General features: G+C 49.9%; 1 protein-coding gene across 1 annotated transcript in view; it reads right to left on the bottom strand.

The window, feature by feature from the left end:
• Positions 1 to 20,324, bottom strand: part of Togaram2 (TOG array regulator of axonemal microtubules 2) — a 55,485-nt gene that overhangs the window by 16,139 nt on the left and 19,022 nt on the right. The window contains exons 7-16 of the mRNA XM_075955257.1: positions 16,586 to 16,632; positions 15,335 to 15,501; positions 12,809 to 12,959; positions 12,047 to 12,211; positions 8,717 to 8,870; positions 7,707 to 7,812; positions 6,326 to 6,561; positions 4,292 to 4,450; positions 825 to 942; positions 401 to 495 (exon numbers count right to left, since the gene is read on the bottom strand). Of these exons, the coding sequence (XP_075811372.1) occupies positions 401 to 495; positions 825 to 942; positions 4,292 to 4,450; positions 6,326 to 6,561; positions 7,707 to 7,812; positions 8,717 to 8,870; positions 12,047 to 12,211; positions 12,809 to 12,959; positions 15,335 to 15,501; positions 16,586 to 16,632 (1,398 nt within the window). The remainder of the gene's footprint in view (positions 1 to 400; positions 496 to 824; positions 943 to 4,291; positions 4,451 to 6,325; positions 6,562 to 7,706; positions 7,813 to 8,716; positions 8,871 to 12,046; positions 12,212 to 12,808; positions 12,960 to 15,334; positions 15,502 to 16,585; positions 16,633 to 20,324) is intronic.

Genomic DNA, 20,324 nt, shown 5'->3' with positions numbered 1-20,324 from the left:
AATGTTCCCAGTACACATCCTCCAGCCCTCAAGCCAGGTCTTGTCTGCCTGTGTCCAGCTCTGCCTAAGGACTAGTCCTGGGCTGACCAATCTGGTTGCTAAAGGACATGTTGATCTAAGTGAACAAAGAGATGCTGAGCCTATACAGAGAGCCTGGCCAATACAGAAGAGCATTCCCTCAGTTGAGACTACCCAACTCAACATCTCTGGCAGATGCTGACAAGCTAGGATTTGGTATGTCTAAGATGTGGGAAAGGGAATGTATCCTACAAATTCATCATTATACATGCAAACCCAGCTAGGTTTCAGACATGTCCCAGACGACAATCAATCCCATGGGTCATAAAACACCCTTGGCAGCTTTGGCCATGGGGCCCCAGAGACACAAGAACAATCATACCCCTCCTGAGCAGGCAATCCGTTCTCACACACCACCAAACTCTTCAACACCTTACGGCCTTTGGCAGATGGAAGTTCATGATTGTCTTGTATTCCCTTGAGAAACAGACACAGAACATAAGCCAAATGGGGTAGTTTGACATTCCAGTATAAAGCATAACAAGATGGAAAATCCTTCCACCTGGGAGCACCCCCAAGTCTGGAGCTCTGGAAGTAGCTGGGCAGAGACCAAGATCTCCACTCAAGACAAAAGGGAAGAGGGACCCAAGGATCTTGAGACGCATAGGGGCAGACCTGGGTATAGATTCTGGGAGAGAAAGCACAAGCTTAACCCCGAGTGAGGATGAAATGGAAGATCCTGGAACCCCAACTCATTCCCCCGACCTACATGAAGGCTGTCAGCCACTTGAGTTCCACCAGCTCACCCGCTGTCTGATGGCCGCCATGACTTTCCGGAGGTCATGAGACGGGAGAGACTGCTTCAGAAATGCATCGAACTTTGCATTTGCCATCAAGATATTCACCATCTTCCGACCATAAAACCTGCCACCGGGGAAAGAACAAATGAAGAAACAGCCATAGAGAGGCCCAATAAATTCTCTCTACAGCTTTACACAACTTTCCCAATTATAACAGGAGAGGTTTGCTTCTTCTAATTAGGAAAGCAATCCCTACCCAGTTAAAAATTAGATTCATAAAAGAATAAACATCATCCATAATGCCATTACCAAGAGGAAATCACTATTAAATTTTTATATATTTTCTTAGTCTTTTTTTTCTAGGCATTTACATTTTAATAGATAGCATAATACATGGGCAACTCACTTACAAGTCTTTTTGCTTTCTTATTAACCATCTTCCCAGACTATGTAATATTCTTCATATACACCTTCTTTTCAAGATTTTCTAGAATTTATGAGTATATGTATATGTCTAGGTGTGTTGTACAGGTACCCACAGGGTCCAAAACAGGATGTCAGAGCTCCTGGAATTACGGGTCGTTATAAACTGTGCAATGTAGGTACAGGGAATCAAATCTGGGTTCTCTGGAAGACCTCACAGACATACCTAGCCGCAACCTATCTGAGTCACAAGCCGGACAATATTGATGACTCTGGCCATGGACATTAAGAGCAGCCATACCCTTCCTCACTGGAAAAGTGGCCTTAACCACTAAGCCATCTCTCCAGCCCCATTATCTTTTTAACGGCTATCGATTATAGCTATTTATCCAATAGAGCCAATATTCATATAGTTATCTATCCAATAGCAGAATACTTAATGTCCTTCTGCATGGCTATCAGAAGTGTTGGTAAGTATAGTGGCATTTCATCTGTATTTTAATAAATAAAGCTTGCCTGAAGATCAGAAAAGTAAAACAGCCCCACTGGCAAGCCTTACAGACCAGGCAGCCATGACACACACCTTTAATGCCACTTGCCACACTAGCTTGCCATGGATACCAGGTGGTAGTGGTGAACACCCTTAATCCCAACCCTAGAGAGGATTATACGATGGGAGGAGTCAGCTCTCAGACACAGTCTTATTCTGAGATTTCTGGGGGGCAGGGTCACCATTTTTGGGCTGAGGTTGAGGTAAAAGACAGTGGCTGGCTGCTTTGCTTTTCTGGTCTTCAGGATGAACCCCAATATCTATCTCTGAGTATTTATTAACTGTTCTTCAGGTAAGTTTTTTCACCTGGTTTGGGACACTAAAAAATCTGGGGAAGAGTATAGGAGGGAGCATCATCTCTACCGGGTGAATTAGCGCTGGCTGGGTAAGAAAATCCTGGCTTGGGTTTGGGATTCAACAGAGGAGTGTGAGTTCACTCATAAGACAGGACTAGGAAAAAAAGGGGAGGGGCATTCTAAAGTCTACAACAGGGTCTGACACACAGCCAGATATGGTAGAAGACTATGAGGCTGAAAGAATGCAGAGAACAGGGTAAGCTGTGTTTAGGGCGATGTGAAGGGACTGGGCTTTGGTCAAGAGGCCACAGGAAGCTGAGGAATGGCCATATGGTCATGTTAGTCAAAGCCTCTCCAGGCAATAAAGATATTTATTGCCTATAACTCCAGCTTCAAGGGATTCAACATTCTTTTTTATCCCCATGGTCACCCCATCACACACACACACACACACACACACACACACACACAATAAATCTTTTAACTCTAGGCAGGAAATGAGTGGCAACAGGGCAAGATTAGGAGCTTGGGGACCTGTTAAGAGGCCACTGTCAGAGACCAGGAAAGAGCAACAAAATGAGGATAAGATGGGGGCAGTCAAGTTCAAGACATGATAAAGGGGTTGAAACTGCAGGATTGCAGAGCTGACTGGAGATGGAGCAGAAAGCACCTAGAATGATCATATCCACCCAACCCGAGACTCTGCTCATAAAACACACAGGCCTTGATTTTCCACTAAGGAAAACAGGAACAAGAAAATGCTAGAAGCTTCCCTGTGTTCGCTGCCACTGCCCCATGTGTGAAGGCTATCAGAGGAGCGAAGGTCACATCATTGTGGTCTTCTCCCTCCTCTGGGTGACACTCTTGCTTTGCAGGAAAATGTGGCATCATTCTTTCAACATGAAGTCTTGTTTTCCTGATGTCTTGTGGCTGTCCTGATGCTCTATGTAACTTTGGTTTCAGTGCCAACTGATAGCATGGCCCCGCTAAGGAAAACAGGAACTAACTCAACATTCTCCAAACAATACCCGAAGGGACTTATGGAAACAAATCCCACAGTCAACAAGCAAGGGAAAGTTCCTGGCATCATTCCTACAGGCCAAACTCTAATCCCCAGTTTATGCAATGAAACTCTAAGAGGCAAGGAGAAACAGGAAGTCCAGTAACTCCAGAAACCCGGGTACTTTAAGGGAAAAAGAAATGCAGTTGGCTCCATTTGATGAGGGAATAGGAAGATATTAAGTCTTGATTTCCAACCCTCTCAACAATCACAGACAACCCCAAGCCTTCTCCTGCAAAACACCTCATTTCAATAAATGGTGCCCCCATTGACCCCGACGTTCAGTGTAAAAACTAAAAGTCACCCTTGACGTGTCTTTGAAACCCTCCCTGCCCATACCTGATGGTTCTGCCTTCAAAACAGACCTAATGCCCAACCCACCTCCTGGGCCCAGCCTCCAGTACCTCCTGCCAGGATTCTGAACTAGCCACCATCTGTCTGCGGCCATATGGAATACAAAGCCATTAGGAAGAAAGACGCTCTGAAACAATGGTGAGGTGTCACCTTCTCCCATTAGAGCCATTAGAGGGGAAGGAGGGAGGGAGGAAAAAGTGGATACTGCCAGTCATTGGCCAGACCAAGGGGGAGGCAGCACCTCAGGCATCGGGAAGGTCCTTGGAGGAGGCGCTCTGGGTTACCCAGAATGACCCCTGGAGAGTGGGTGGCAGTGCTATACTGGGTTTATTCCAGAAGATTCCCACTCAGCAAACAAAGAAGCCATAGGCAACACCCTGCACAGTGGGGGGTTGGGGAGAAGGATGGGTACTTCAGTTTCCCAGGGAACAGGGAGGTGTGGACAGTTTATGTGACCAACACACCACCTCAGCTCCACTGACTTCGGGGAATGGGACCTCTAGAGCAGAGCCTGGTGACCTAAGTCCCCTGATCATGCACCCCATCCTCTGAGATGAAGGCATTAGGCTTCACATCCAAACAGACATAGTGTCAACATCCAAGAAAGCCAGAGGGTGGGATCACTGCAGTCAATGGCTCCCCAACTCTACCTTTGGGAGACAATCAGCCCCCAACACACTTTAAAACTCTCTAGAACTCTCCCATTACACAGCCTAAACCCCAGCTTTTGACCTTGGCCTCCAAGGTCCTTCATGACCTTGGCCACAGCCGGTCCTGAGTCCTGTCCTACCTGGTGTCTTGGTTAGAGTCCTGTGCCAGCCTCACCAGGTTGTGCACCAGCATGTCTGTGTTGTCTCTGGAACCTGAGAGCAGCTTCTCCGCGCCGATCTGCTCCAGGACGGCAGAGAGATGCTTGGCGGTACATTTCCGGACTAAGGGGTTCCGATGGCTGAAAGGAAACACAACCGTGGCCAAGAGGTTGGTCACAGCCCCAGACTAACACACATGCAGGTCTGTAATTGCAGACTGTAAACCTGTGTTCATGGCAGAAATGACTATAAACCTGTCCTGTGGCGACAGGGGTGGTCTTTGAGTGGTCAGCTCCCAGCGACAGGGCTAAAGTTGACCACAGCATCAATGGAAGTGAGAGGAGCGGCTGCACGGAGTCACATGACAGCGACACCATTTTCAGGGCATCCACGAGCCCGAGCATTTCTTCCGTCCCACACACGCGTGTTACCATCAGTCTTCCACCTAGTCCCACAGGCAGAATTAGATGCTCACCCTGAGTTGGCACCTGCTTGGTCCCTGGTAAGTACAGCTGTGCTCTTGTATTCCCCCACCCCAGCCAACTCAGGCTGTCAGTTCCCTGGAACTGGGTACCCTGCCACCATCTTGGTTGTATCTCCCAGACTCCTGCGGATGCTAAGTACTTGCATGATGCTTAGTGACAGTGGGATACACTTGGTCACTTAACAGGTGCAACCCAACCTCTGGTGAGAGAAAGCCATCAAAGTGTTGCCTCTTTCAAGTAAGGCTCGTGTGTCCACAGACTACCAGGCTGTACCACCATGCTCCGCACAGAAGCGCACAGTGCCCCACTGCTGTGGACATAAAGGGGAACATCCGGGTTCTCCCTACTCAGTGTGACCCATGAGTCTATACCTTGGCATCACATAAGCAAGGTCCCCAGGAGACTTAAACATATAAGGCCTGTTCTGGGCATCTTGAGGACAGTCTACCCTGGTACAGTGATCAATGGTCACACCCCCTATGTCAGGCACCAGACCAGGCTCACCTTATCCACCATCTCCCAACAACCCCAAGTTACCAATGTCATCATACTGCAGCAAGGGAAGTTGAGGCAAAGAGGAAAATCTAGAAAAGGCACCATTCCCTCAAGTTCATTCAGCCACAGCCAGTATTCGGTAACGCTGGGGAAAGCGGGCTCTATCCTGCATGCTTATCGTGAAGCTATTCATTGATTCCTCAGAACCACTTCCAGGGAGAGATACCAATATTCTTTTCATCAGCTGAGGAAGCAAAGGCCCAGAGAGGTGATATGGCGATGTAAGGAGCGAATCTAAGCTGTTTGGCCCAGGAGCGGGCATTGCTTTGCAGCAGTTGCTGACGGGTACAACAGCCAGGGTGTGCTGGCAGGTGCAGCCGGCCCTGGGTAGGCTGAGAAGCTCCTGTCTCCACATAATGATTGACTTATAGGAACAGGGAGGTGTTTTGCCCACGGGAGGAAGGTTTGGGAAATGCCTTTTGATTTGGTTTAGACTTGGGGGGGGGGGGTAAATCTGGCTCTAACAGTAGACCATTCCCTCCCTCCTGAGAGAGGCCAGTTTTGGCCCTGGCTCTTCTTGCTTGTCCATGTTTCAGCAGAACGAAACACTGCTCCCCTGAGAAGGACAGGAGCCCCCGGGGAACTGCTGAGGCTGCTTCTACAGCTCTGTCTCCCAAGCGTTGCCATGACCACCAAGCAGAACAGCATCACCCTTGCCCTTCCACCCACACTTACCCGTTCTCCCCAGCTAGCCTATGATAGGTAGCAGGAGCCCACAGAATACGGGGTTTTGCTCCCTCTGCTAAATGTGTGAGGTGCTTTCTGTGAAGCCTTAACGTGGATGCCTTAGCATGCTGACCCCGGCAATCCAAGAGAACCTCTACAAACACAGTTTCCGCTTCCTCTTTCCCCGTCCCTTCCTCCCATTCTTCTTTGCTCGCTCCATATGCCTAGGCCTCTACCCTGACACACACAAAGAGAGAGAGAGAGAGAGAGAGAGAGAGAGAGAGAGAGAGAGAGAGAGAGAATACATACTAGACACCCGCAGATGTGAGAGCCACCAGTGCACGAGCAGGGGTCACATTTTCCACCATGGCGCCCAAAGCCCGGTTGGCTGCCCGCTGGATGAACTCGCTGGTGTTTCCCATCTTCTGCAGAAGGCATCGGGCAATCTCCTCAGCCTCCTGGTCCATGCTCTTCTTCAAAGACCGGAAGAGGTCTCCCAGGGTGCTGATGGCCAGGCGAGATACCTTGGAGCGGAGGTTGGTGACCTTGGAGAGAGGGGAGAAGGGACCTCCAGGACAACTGTACCTTTCCAAGGGCTCTGAGCACAGTATGTGGCCTCTCTGCTGCCTCTTCACTTATGCCAAGGCCCTGTCCTCGTTTGTCACAGTAGAAGAGGAAACCTTTCAGTATCTTTGGGCAGAAAGGTCTCTTTTGTTATGATAATAATATCCCCATTTTATCATCATCCCAACCAGTATTTCCATTTTCAACATTATCTGAAATTTGTACATTTGCTTTAAGTTTGAAAATTTCCCTCTAGGTCCATATTGTGAACACTTGCTCCCCAGTTGTTAGGGCTATCTTAGGACGATGGGGACTTTCAGGAGGTGGAGCCTAGGGTCACTAAAGGGAACAGTCCTTTGACTGTTCTAGCCCATCCCTATTTCCGCTGGGCTTTCTGTTAGCTGTCCCTGCCGTAGTGTGAACAAGCTGTGCCATCCACTTCCTGCCATAATGGGCTGAAATCCCCCTGAAACCAGGAGCCAAAATCTTTCCTCCCTTAGGTGGCTCCTCTCAAGTGGTTGTCACAGTGCCAAGAGAAGAAGGCGAGCAGCACATTTACAGAAATGACCTTTGCCCTTCACACTCACTCTGCAGAGGAAAAAAACCAACCCTCAATCACATGATGCCGTGCAGCCAAGTGTCAACACAGCGTCCTCTGTATTCATAACTGTCCCACCCTTGCTAGAGCAGTTGGTTCCCAAGGGTATAGCTCTACAGAGATGGAGCTCATGTTACTGGCTCTCAGGGCAGGACCTCGGCTGAGATTCGGGCCTTGGGAAACACTACAGCAGCCCTGAGGGTGAGGATAAACCCAGAGTAAACACTCCATCCCTCTTTAGACATTGCAAGTACAGAAGATGATGGGAACATAGGACTCCAAACGCTTCAACTTCCAAAGATTACACGATTGCAGATAAAGAAAACCTGGGTCTCAGGGCTGGTATCTGAGGGCTGGGTAGGGACCTCCTCCCTCTGTGGCTGGAGGCTGATGGATAAGCAGAGATGACCATACTTCAGAGAGCCATTGCCTCTCATGGCTGGGCTGTGGCTCACCTGAACCATTGTGCCGGGAAGGGGGTGTGACTAGGGGATGCGGCAAAGAGCAGAAACTGTGGGGAGGCCTCACCTCCGCCGTCACTGCCAAGGACACGTCGTGCAGCCGGGTACCGAGGACCTCCGAGTGACAAGCTGCCAGGCGCTGGATGCTCGCCAGGCCCTTCTCCTTCATTTGCCTGAGAAGCAAGGCCAGGCCTGTCACAGGAGGGGAGGAGGGAGGAGTCCTGTTTCTCTGCAGACTGCCCCCAGCAGGGTGTGATTTCACGGCCTCAGAAGCAGGATTTCTAAGGGTGACAACACCCAGGTTTGGAAACCCAGAAGGTCAATACAAGCTGGTTTATGGCCCTCCACTCTGGCCACCCAGGACCTGCTAGGGTCTTTGACATAAGACAGACAATGCCACGAAGTTGCTTAAAGTGAGGCCTGCAGATCGGAAGGCTCCTGCAAGTGTCCTGGGCCACTGCTTCCCTAATGACTAAGAGCACAATCTCATTTGCATAGTGGGAGGATACTCATATTAAACTTGATTCAGATGGGGACATATCTTTATTAGGAGGATGCTGTCCTAGTATGTGCAAGGCCGAACACCACATAGTGGCACATGCCTGTCACCCCTACACTCAGAAGGCAGAGGCAGAAGGATCAGAAGTTCAAGGTTATTCTCAGAGAGTTCAAGGACCGTCTGGGATACATGAGACCCTGTTTTAAAACATAAATTAATAAACTTGATGTAGAGGAATAAAGTTGTGGCTTTTCTTGGTCCCTTTGTTCTGTAGTCAAAGTCCTACTGGTCATGCGTGACTCTCATATGTCACAGAACAATACACAGGTTCATTTGGAAGGGCCCAGGACATGTCCAAGAAGTTAGCGACATCGCACATATGAACTACATGTGTGCATACACACACCTGCACATCTGCATACACGTGCACACACACACACACACACACACACTTCTTCCATAGCAGCAGACCCTAGGGGTAAAGGAAGAGTGAAGTTGGGGGCCAGGAGCTCTTCTGTAGCCCTCTAAATAATCCCCCAGTCCAAGCCACAGGTCATACAATGTGGGAGCCTCCTCACCAGTCACTGCTGTTGAGGCTCTGGAGGGCATCTGTCAGCCCCAGCTCTGGGTTCGAGAAGGGTCTTAACTCCCTGAAGGCTCGAAGGTCCACCTCCTCCTCCTCTTCCTCCCATTCAGGAGAGCCCAGGTTAAGCACGGCGGGTAGCGAGTTAGCTGCATTGGAGGAAGAGAGACAGCAAGCTTCACCCGGGAGGATGGAGAAGATGGAGGAGAGAGAGAGACTCCTAATTCTCAGACACTAAGCCTGACATTCAGTGCAGCCCCACACACAGAGAGGGAAGGAAGAGCCTGGAGGTGGCAAAGTCATCATCTGTGCCTCACTTGCCCTAACTTTCCACCTACTGCTCACATCAATGCCGACTGCATTACCTTAGGGACACACTGGCTGCTGGGCATCTTGTGAAGGCCTCTGAGCCTGTGCCTCTCCTCCAGCTCCTCCCAACCTTGGCTGGGATATGGCACAATAAGCTGTTGAAAGGCTCCCTGCCCACTTGATAGCAATTTAAGCTCACGCTCATCCCTGAACCGCTATTCCGTTCCTCCAAGCATCCCTCCTCTCGTGAGAGCGCCTGAGCATGGAAGTACTCCCGCAGACTGCTGAAGGAAGGCAGGGGGCAGTAAAAAGAGGAGGGGAGATTGTCACCTGCAGGGGCAGGATGTGGTCACACTTTCAAAGGCTGAGAGAAAACGGGAACAAAAATGGCTGGCGTGTAGGATGCTTGCCTAGTATTTGTGGGGCTCTTGGCCCAGTCAACACATGCATACACAGAGAGAGACAGACAGAAAACAGAACATGACTTCTTTCTTATGAATAGATGCTAGAATCACACAAAATTCTACAAGAACAGGGAGAAATTTCAGAGACACAACACAGCCCTCAGCTCCTCCATCACCCAGCTGGCATTGAGTGTTCTCCCCCAGGTCTCCCGCCTTGGATAGTTCTGCTGTGTGGGTTATCTGGCTCCCTTCCCACAGAATGACTTTCACTATAGTACACTCAGAGATCCTGGATCTGGGTGCACTGGTGAGTGTCTGTGTGTGTACACATGAGCATGTGTGTATGTAAGAGTGTGTATGTGAGTGAGCGTGTGTGTGTGTGTGTGTGTGTGTGTGTGTTTTACTGGAGATTGAACTTACAACCCTCCAACACGCCAGTCAAGAGCTATAACACTGAGCTATAACACCAGTCCCCTCTTTACTTTTTTTTTTGGTTTTTTGTTTGTTTGTTTGTTTATTTGGGATTTTTTTGTTTTTTGTTTTTCAAGACAGGGTTTCTCTGTGGCTTTGGAGCCTGTCCTGGAACTAGCTCTGTAGACCAGGCTGGTCTCGAACTCACAGAGATCCGCCTGCCTCTGCCTCCCAAGTGCTGGGATTAAAGGTGTGTGCCACCACCGCCCGGCCCCTCTTTACTTTTTATCTCTAGACAAAGTCTCATTAAATCACCCAGGCTGGCCTTGAACTCATTCTGCAGCCCAGACTGGCCTTGCATTCAATCTTCTTACCTCAGCCTTCCGGGTGTCTGTTGATATAGTTCTGCACCACCAATAGTACTAATAGCCAGCCTTCCACTACCCGCCCAGCCTCCACACCATCCTCCAGCATCATTTACACCCACCTAGATTTTAAGCACACACTTGCACACACGCAGAGAGAAAGAGATAGACAGACACAGAGAGAGAGAGAGAATTGAAGAAATGCAGGCGAGTTGATCTCCAGGCACCTGGTCTCCTGAGATAGGCTGGAATCTCAAGAAGTTTATTACAGCTGTGAAGACAACCAAGTTTCCAGTCCTGAGATTCCATCATTTTCAGACCAGCCAAAAACAAGGCACAGCTGTAACTGAGGAAGCAGCTGAAGTGACCCTCCCATGGCTGTCAGGGAGGGGAGAGTAAGAAGATTCAGACTCAGCTTCCAGGGAGGTCAAAGACGTTGCCGGTTCCTAATCATCCGCTCACAAGCCTGTGTAGCTTCAATAATGAGACAGTAGCAGACCCTACTGGATCAAGACTCAGCAGCCCAAGGCTCAAGCTGGTGGCCCGCCATCGCTGTGGGAGGCTTTGAGGCTTGGGCTCTCCAGTCTGCTTATCTACAAAGTGAGTGGGGTGGGTGAGACAGATCACGTTTGCGATTCATTCTCTCTCACACACAACCCAGGCCACGGGGCGCACAGGATGATGACTCCTCACGAGTTGGCTGTTGAGGAGGACATCTGCTAACCCCTCTCCCTCATGAGAGACAGACAGACAGACAGCACAGAGATAGAGACAGAAAGATAAAGCTGGGCCTTGCTCATCTAATCAAGTGCCGTACCACTAAGCTAAAGCCTGACTAGCCAAGCCCATCTCCTAATTACCTATAATTTTAATCTCTTTTGAACTCTCCTTGGAATCAAGCCTCTTTCTCCATCCTAAAGGAATTTACTTTAAAGGAAATTTTAGGTCACAGTCATAGCAGGTAAACGAGTACTGCTTGTGACAGACCATGATTTTTTTTTCTTTTTTTTTTTCCTTCAGACCATGATTTTTTATACTAAAACTGGAATAATCTTTAAAGGTGCAACTATGAAATTTCAGCTTCTGGAGCCTCTGAACCTCATTGTGGATCTCTTTGTTAAAACAAAAGCCAAACAAAAACAAAGGCCAGCACAGTATAACACACCTGTGACCCTAGCACCTGAGAGAGCAGGGTACAAAGATCAAAGGTCAAATAGCAAGACCCATCACACCGTGATAACAATAAGATGATAGAAACTAAAAAGGAGACCCAACTTAAGGCTTTCTATTTGACACAATTGAAAAGATACAGAGAAGGAGAAGAGAAGTCAGAAATATTTATAATACCAAAGCTCTGCCATCATTACATGACAGAAAACGAAATCTGAATCAGAATTATTCATTTCAACCTTTACTTTAAAAAAAAAAGCAAGGCTCCTTTGAAAGTGAGACACAGCTCCCCCTGGTTCATTGGCACCTTCCCTGAGGGGTCCTTGCAACATCTACAGATTCCTTGGTCCTAGCCAGCCCCATAAAGTCCCAACTGTATGAAGTCACAGGCAGGCTTCCAAGATCTTCCCTGGGAAGTTGTTGCTTGCCAGCATCTTCGGTTCTCATATAGTGATGACTTCTCTAAGACTCACACTAGGCTGGCAGAACTGCCTAGTCATCTTCTTGCTAGATGAGCCATCATGGGCTCCCTAGCCTGGCCCATGGATAATTATGGGCCCCAGACACTGTCTCTCTTAGTAAGACGAACACGACAAAGGTAGGCAAGGTCTCCCTGGCCACACTTCAGAGCGCCCAGAGACTGCCCAGATAGAGGTTAAGTCCCACCTGATGCATGGCGGGCAAAGCTAGACTCCTGCTTGCTGACAGGGATGCTGGGCAGGGAGGCTCGGTTGGCCCGCTTCCTCAGGAGGACTCCGACATTATTTCTGTGTGGGCTGCTCAGCCCGGTGGGCACAGACATGGTTCCACTGCCCCGCAAAGGAAGGAGGCCTGTGGGGGGAAAAATCCTACACTAAGGAGGTCTTCCACCTCCTGGCATCAAGTTTCCGTGATCAGCAGGTGACAAGGGAGGAGACATGATTCCCTATCCCGTCTCAGGATGGAGACGGGGAGGAGATAAAAGTAGCCCCTCTTTTGGAAGGCTGAAAACCCAGGAGTTGTCCAGGAGACTTTCCCGGTGGAGACATCCACCTGGTGCACCAGTACTCACACGCACGGGTACTCCACCCAGGGCACGGGTACTCCACCCAGGGCACGGGTACTCCACCCAGGGCACGGGTACTCCACCCAGGGCACTGGTACTACACCCAGGGCACGGGTACTCCACCCAGGGCACCGGTACTCCACCCAGGGCACCGGTACTCCACCCAGGGCACCCGTACTCCATCCAAGGCACCGGTACTCCCACCCGAGGCACCGGTACTCCACCCAGGGCACGGGTACTCCACCTGGGGCACCGGTACTCCACCCAAGGCACCGGTACTCCCACCCAAGGCACCGGTATTCCCACCCGAGGCACCGGTACTCACACCCAGAGCATGGGTACTCCACCTGGGGCACCGGTACTCCCACCCAGGGTATTAGTACCTTCCTTTGCTGAAGTTCTCCATGTGCCCAAGCCCTGGGAAGCCAGTTCCTGCTCCCGTTCTGGCTCCTTTGTCCTCCGAAGCAGCTCCATCTCCTTCATCTGCTTCAGCCGCATCTTTTCCTGGGCCGACTTAGAAATCGTGAATTGGACCTGGAACAAGGTCAAGGAGATGTCCGTTAACCTTGGGAACACAACCAGTCTTTCTATAGCTTCATCCATCCAGGGAACGGATCCTAGTCCCCTGGGAGTTTCACGGCAGGGGTGGGGGCACAGACAATAAACAGTGACCTGTCTATAAAGTCCAATGAGATAGGCTAGGAGAAAGTACAGCAACAGAGATGGTGGCTCTGACTTTAACGAAGAAACCCAAAGTCGTAGCTATGAGACCCCTGCAGGATGAAATTTAAGGGGAAACAAAAAGGAAGAGAGACAGCAGAGCAGAGTTTGGAGGAGAAAAGTGTTTTAGCAGGGTAATAGAAAGTCCCTGAGGCTGGGGTGTGCCTGGCACAAGCAGGAGCTCAAGACTTTAAGTGACCTCTTATGCCCTTCCAAGGAAAAGCCGCAGCCTTTGTCGTGAGCCCTAAAAACCAGTGTGAAATGTAGCCTGTCACCTCTTGAGCAGAAGTATGGCAGGATCCAACTTTCAGGTAAGGAGTTTCTCCAAAAGCTGGATTGTCAGAACATTTTATCTTTAAATAGCTTAATATTCTTTTTTTTTTTTTTAAATATTTATTTATTATGTATACAATATTCTGTCTGTGTTTATGCCTGAAGACCAGAAGAGGGCACCAGACCTCATTACAGATGGTTGTGAGCCATCATGTGGTTGCTGGGAACTGAACTCAGGACCTTTGGAAGAGCAGGTGATACTCTTAACCACTGAGCCATCTGTCCAGCCCCTTAGCTTGATATTCTTAAGAAGTTATAAAAATGGAGCCAGGTGTGGTGGCGGGTGCCTTTAATTCCAGCAGTACTCGGGAGGCAGAGGCAGGTGGATATCTGAGTTCAAGGCCGGCCTGGTCTACAAAGAGAGTTCCAGAACACACCCCAAAGCTACAGAGAAACCCTATCTCAAAAAAATAAATAACATAAAATAAATAGGGAGAAAGAGAGAGGAAGAGAAGTCAAAAGTGGACCTGGAATTTGGGGCCTGAGCAGCTAGGAATTGTCATTGGCTGGGTGGGCACCCTGTGGGGTAAGGATTCAGAAGTAGGCACAGTAGGCTCTGAACCTAATTAGATATTTAAGTAGTGATGCTGGAGGTAAGCAGAGAGTAGTAAAGACTTTGCGAGTCTTTCGCCTGCTGTACTTTCGGCACAGCTTTTGGTGCCATGGACTGCAGCGCACACTCTGGGATAATTAAGTAGGCCAGAGACCGAAGGACTGAGCCCTGGTCCTCAGTGTCTACAGGTGAGGAAGATGAGGGGGGTTACAAAGGAGGAGCTGGGTTGTCCATCATGTTCCTACACCTTCTTTCTCAGGTGGGAATTTTCTAGGTGGAAAAATTGAAGAGGGACATGTCACAAACGGAGTCACAAAAGCTGGCCCAAGGCAGACGAGGATTGAGATAGGGCATCTGGGACCTCAGTTGGGCGATGGGGAGTGAGGCTGCCAGACTGGAGTGTGCTCAGGAGAAACAGGTGTTTTGGGGGTGGGTTGTGGTGTTAAGATGAAAAGGCTAAGGGGTGATCTGGACTCGGGGAGAACGCTACTGATACAAGGAAGTGGCCAAAGGCTAGTGCTTGGGTGTTATGCTTGGGTGTTGATGGAGGGAGCCGGAACAGGAGATGGTGGTGAGCAAGGGGGCCCTTGGAGCTGGGATAACATGATGGGGACAGATCAACTCGCCATGCCGAGACCTGTGGAATGACTACGGAGAGAGCGGCTGCGGCAGACTGGAGAATAAATCATGTCACATAGACTTTTCATAGCCACCCCCGTTAGAGCGGAGCCTGGCCCTCGTGTTGCCAGCGCAGTATCTCTGGCTGTAATGCGGCACCTGCTCAGGGCAGGCCTTTCCTGTCCGGTTCAGATCTGAGCTGCTGTAGGCTGTTTCAAAGGACAAACACGAGGATCCCACAGCAATGACTCTGTAAGGTCGACTAAATTCATCTCAGTCAGGGAAGAGAAGCCACCTCCTCCTGAAGGTCACCTTCCAAGTGTGGGGTATTTGTCAGCCTGTCAAGTGCAGCTTGGGCCCTTGAGCCTCTGAGTCAGCTGCCTCTGGGCTGCTATCTTGGGGGTCAGTTCAAATTACTCAGCCTGGTTCACCTAAGCTTTCTGTGCTCTTCCCCACAGCCCACTCCCTCCCAGCCCACACATGACCTTCTTCTGTCCTTCCAGCTCTCCTTCCATCTGCATTCTCCCCTGTTCCCAATCCCAACCTCATCCTCAGCTCCCCATCCCCCCACCCCACCCCACTTCTACATTCCCCACCAGCTTAGCCCCGCACAGCAGATTTTAGAAGAATGCTTCCATCCAGCCATTCGGACCTCGGCTTCATTCTCCAGTCACTTCCCTGGTACCTTGGCGCTGGACTCCTTCTGGTCTTCTCCGCTCACCAGGGAGTGGGCTTCTTTGGCATCACTAGAGGGGAACGTTGTCGGAGTGGAGACAGACTGTGACGAAGCCAGGGACTTAGGGGGGTCTTCAGCAGACTTGGCTTTGACCCCTGGGACCAAAGGCTTTGGCTCTGAGAAGCAAGAGCAGGGATAGAGCTGAGGACCGTAGTGTGGGCTGTCAATGGGTCCCTGACCCTTGACTGTGCCAGGCCTCATTCCTTGCTTCTTCTGGCCCACACTTCCCTAATGGGGAAGTCAGGTGGCATTGCCAGGGATGTCAACGGTCACATCATTTCCCATTTACTCATTCCCTCCCTCCTTCATTCATTCAGAAAGCAATCCATGAATATTTTATTCTAAGAAGAGGAGAGGGCGGGAAAACAGAGTCAGATAAAACACACCTGTCAAACGTTTATGCCACTCCAGCAGACCCAGAAGGGGTCAGAGACTTTTTGAAAACTAGACCAACCCTCTCACTTCACAGATGGGAAAACTGAGGCCAGGCAAACTTCATTTCCAAATGCCAGTTCTATAGAATCTCACCATCACTCTGTATTTTCCCAACCAATTGATTTAAAGGTACATTTTTTTTTCTTAAATAGAGACAGAATAGGGATGGGTTCCTTAATTTTCTCCTGCCCTCTAAATGTCGTCATTCGTCACCTTGAGAGTGCCAGCTAACCAGGGTTCATTGGTACTGAGACTGCCATCTGGGGGTGCTCAGGACTGGAAAGGGCATTTCTGTGTCTGTTTCTCCACAGCTCTTTGGTCACTAGTTTCTCCCTCTGCCCCGTGAGGACATCACTATATGCTTGATACGATATCTGATCCACTCTGCCCCGGTGCAATCCCCAATGCGGTTCTGCTTTGCAGGCTGCATTTCGGGCTCTGAGAGCAGTACTGTGAGCTCAGTGAGCCTCCAAGTGGCCTGGACCAAACTACTCAGCCCAGTTCACCTGATTCATCAAAAAGCAACAGCACACCTCCCTTGTCTGGACTGTCATGAGCTATATGAACTGGTGTGTGTCTGGTGCTCGGTAGACCAGACACCTTCCTAGTCCCTGATACAGGCTTGTCACCCCTTGTCACCCTGTCGCCAGGGTGGTGGCATCTTCCCCATCTGTCTGTGAAATGAGGGGTCCTCAGATCTCCGCTGGTCTAATCCCACAACCCAGACCATGGAGAAACAAGATGAGAGTTGATGGGAACACGTACCCAGAGAGGAAGGGGTCTTCTCCAGAGGCCCATTCTCGCAAGTCAACCTTGAAGTGAGAGAGGAAAGAACTATATGAGATCCAGAGACACTGGGGCAAGAAGGTGGGGAGACAGGGAGATGGACAGAGATGGGGCCGGTTTCCCTGCCACAATGGCAGGAGCTATGGGAGAGTCTCATTTTATGGTGTATGACTTTGGTTTCTGCTGCCTTGGTTTAACTCTGTGACGCTGTGTTACTGTGCCTGTCTAAAACACCTGATCATCTAAGAAGGAGCTGAATGGCCAATAGCGAGGCAGGAGCGAGGATGGGTGGGACAGACAGGGAGTATAAATAGGAGAAACCAGAAAGGAGAGAGGAGCAGGAGAAGGAAAGGACATCCGGGGCCAGCCACCCAGCTACACAGCAAGCCATGGAGAAAGAAGTAAAGTAAGGTATACAGAAATAGAGAGAGATAAAAGCCCAGAGGAAAAAGGTAGATGGAACAATTTAAGATAAGACAAGCTGGCCAGAAACAAGCCAAGCTAAAACCGGGCATTCATAACTAAGACTAAGCCTCCATGTGTGATTAATTTGTGAGCTGGGTGGCAGACCCCCCAAAAAGCCAAAAGAGTAAAACACCACACAACTAGGAGATAGAGCTCCTTACACAAAGACTAGATTGGCTGATTATCCACCGGGCCAGACTGGGAGTCCAGGCACAGTGCTAGGCCGTTCCCTGGCTGTGCAGTCATCTGTTTCCTAGGTAACAGCATCCACACGAAACCTGCTGTCTTAAACTAGACCCACATCTTTGACTCTACCTGGACAGAGGACCTAGGACGCTCCCCCTCAGCTCCTGCCACAGTCCCTGCCTTGGCCTGGGCTTCATGGCAAGTGTTGTAGCTGCTAAGCCATCTCTCCTCGTCTCCACTGCTCACCACACTTTTCAAAAATATATGTATATGTTGTACATGCCTGTCTGTATCAGTGTTTTGCTGTGGGGGTGCATACACGGAAGGCACACATGCAAGTGTCTGTGCATGTGTGTGCATGTACCTGGAGGCTCAAGGCTGATGCCGAGTGTCTCCCTTCATCGCTCCCTACCTTACATTTTGAGGCAGGGTCTCTCACTGAACCCAGGACTCACTGCTTCAGCTAGTGTGGCTACCCAGCTTGCTCTGAGGGTTCCCTCTCCACCTCTCACACCCTGGGGTCATAGCATGGGCCATGATGGCCACCAGATTTCATGTGGTTCTAAGGACCCAGCTCTCACGACTACACTGCCAAGCCATCTCCCCAGCCTCACAGTGGCCTCCTAAAGTCAGAGCCTATCTAATCCCCACATCTAAGAGCTTTGGATGACACCTACTTGCTTCAAGACAGGGGCTGCACCCCTTGGGAGGGCATTCCCAGATGGCTGATGCCTGTCTCACGTGCAGTGTCTTCTTAGCTTCCCAAATACCACAGTCATTCCTCCCTGTGTATCTTTCTCTCCATCTCGTGCTGTCCTCGAAATTCCTCCAAGAAATGGCCCCAGCTTGACTGAGATGCTTTTCTAGCGGGCTTCCCAACATGGCGGGCAGCCTTCTGCTCCACCTCCAGTCTCGTTGGACTTGAACCCAATGATGTGCACACAAATCTCTCTCATCCCCAAAGACTTAGTCACCCTGGTTTCCAAAGCACCTAGCAGATAGTAGGCACTTAATAGTTTTTAAGTAGATAAATGGTCAGGTGGGTGAATGAATGAAGGAATTAATGAAGTGGCAATAGAATGATTTTCCCATCCATTTTCTAGACAGCCTTACAGAATTGCAGGACAGCATAAGGCAGGTGTTTTATTTTATTTATTTATTTACTCATTCCTTCATTTGGGTTTTAGAGATAGGGTTTCTCTGTGTACCTTTGGAGCCTGTCCTGGAACTCACTCTGTAGTCCAGGCTGGCCTTGAACTCACTGAGATCCACCTGAGGCAGGTGTTTTCTATGTGACTAATTCATGCCGGGCACCAAGCTTAGCATCACAGGTTTTTGAGCTACGGCCCTTGTCCTATAAAGTGCCAAGTTAAAGAATAGGATGAGGTTTAAACAAGACAAAATAAATAAAATGAACAGCATAAAAAGAAATTAAAATCAATTTAAATAGCCAAGATGTGTTCGTTAAACCGATGAAACAATGGAAGGGAGGTGGGGGTGGATACGCACTCTGTGTCATGTGGGCAAAGCAGAGGTGGCCACTTTCTATCCTGGCCAGCCGTGAAAGCCAGCTGAGGCCGAGCTGGAAGGACAGTGCTGTCATGAAGGATAAAAGAGTACCACATAGGAGTGAGTCTGTGAGCCGGGAATCAGCACACCCACAACAGCGCGAGATAGACCCTGTACGTAGCACAGGAGGGTGAGGGGCTCCCCAAGGTCAAACCAAGCAGGCTCCTCTCAGGGCTAGCAAGGGGTGTAGGAAGGAGGAGGTCGTAGAAGGGTTGGCTGCATGGGGGGTGAAATCAGGCGAGGCTGGACAGCAAGGGATGGAGACGGCAGGTCAGCACCTTTGGGTGACACTATGAAGCAGCTGTAAGTGCAACGTGGGAGGGAATGACAGGGACAAGAACATGTGGGAGCTTCTGCGCATCCTGGTGTTGTGAGAGGTATGGGGAGGGCACTCAGTGAGGGACGGGGGCACAGGAAGCCACAGTCAGGCTGCTGAAGGTGCCAGCAAAGGGCAGCTTCTCCACGAAAGGGCAATCTGGGGAAGCACAAGGTGCCTCGTGTTGCCATGATAATATGCATTCGCCCATTCCCCCTACTCCCTCTAATGATAACCAGCATCTGCCAAAGAAACCAAAGGTTCCCAGGGAGAGTGTGGGTCTCCAGGGCAAGGCCATCACCCAGGGCCCTTGGTCATGGAGGTCATGGGCTCCAGAAGAAAATCAGGAATTCCGAGGGCGTGTAAATTTAAGTGACAGATGAAAGGGAACATGTAAGAGAAGACATGGATGTAAAACCAGAGGGGAGAGGAAGGAGAAAAGTGGACGGCTGGCCACAGTCCAAAAGATATGAGGGAGTTAAGTCATGGTACGGGAGAAAGGACTCCACCACTAACGCTGCAAAGAGGAGAGGAGTCTGACAAAGGGGAATATCCCACAGTCAGGAAAGCCAGTCCAGAGGAGGAGGTGAGCTGCCGGTGACAGTGGAAATGGAAGAGAGCTCCCATCCAGGAGCTGGTACACAAACACGTTCTCACATCCCAGAAAGGCTGTAGAGAGATGGGGCCATGGGTGTACAGAGGAGAAGGTAGCACAGGAGACAGGGGATCAAGGAAGCCAGAGAGAAATGGGAGATCCTGGACCATCAGGCCAAAGATGTGGAAGGAAGATATGACAACTCTATGGAGTGGTATAAGTGAGAAACGTCCCCCGTAGTCTTGGCATTTGAACACTTGGTGCAGATTGGGTGGCAATATTTGGATATGTTTAGAAGGTGCGACCTTGCTGAAGGAACTATGCCATTTGAGGGCAGGCTTTGGGGTTTCAAAAGCTTCATGCTATTCCCAGGGCTTATGCTCTGCTTCCTGACCAAGGATCAAGATAGGAGCTCTCAGCATCCTGGGCCACCATGCCTCATGCTTCCCCGCCACAGCAGACTCTTCCCCACTGGAACTATAATTCCAAATAAACTCTTCCTTCTAGAACTTTCCCTGGTCCTGTGGTGTTTTATCATAGCAGTAGAGAAGTAAACTATTACACCATACTAGGAGAGCCAGGCTCGT

The sequence above is a fragment of the Microtus pennsylvanicus genome, chromosome 21, assembly GCF_037038515.1.
Source record: "Microtus pennsylvanicus isolate mMicPen1 chromosome 21, mMicPen1.hap1, whole genome shotgun sequence".
Taxonomy (NCBI): Eukaryota; Metazoa; Chordata; class Mammalia; order Rodentia; family Cricetidae; genus Microtus; species Microtus pennsylvanicus.
Note: the sequence above shows the minus strand (reverse complement) of the source record. Positions and strands in the feature narration are given on the sequence as shown.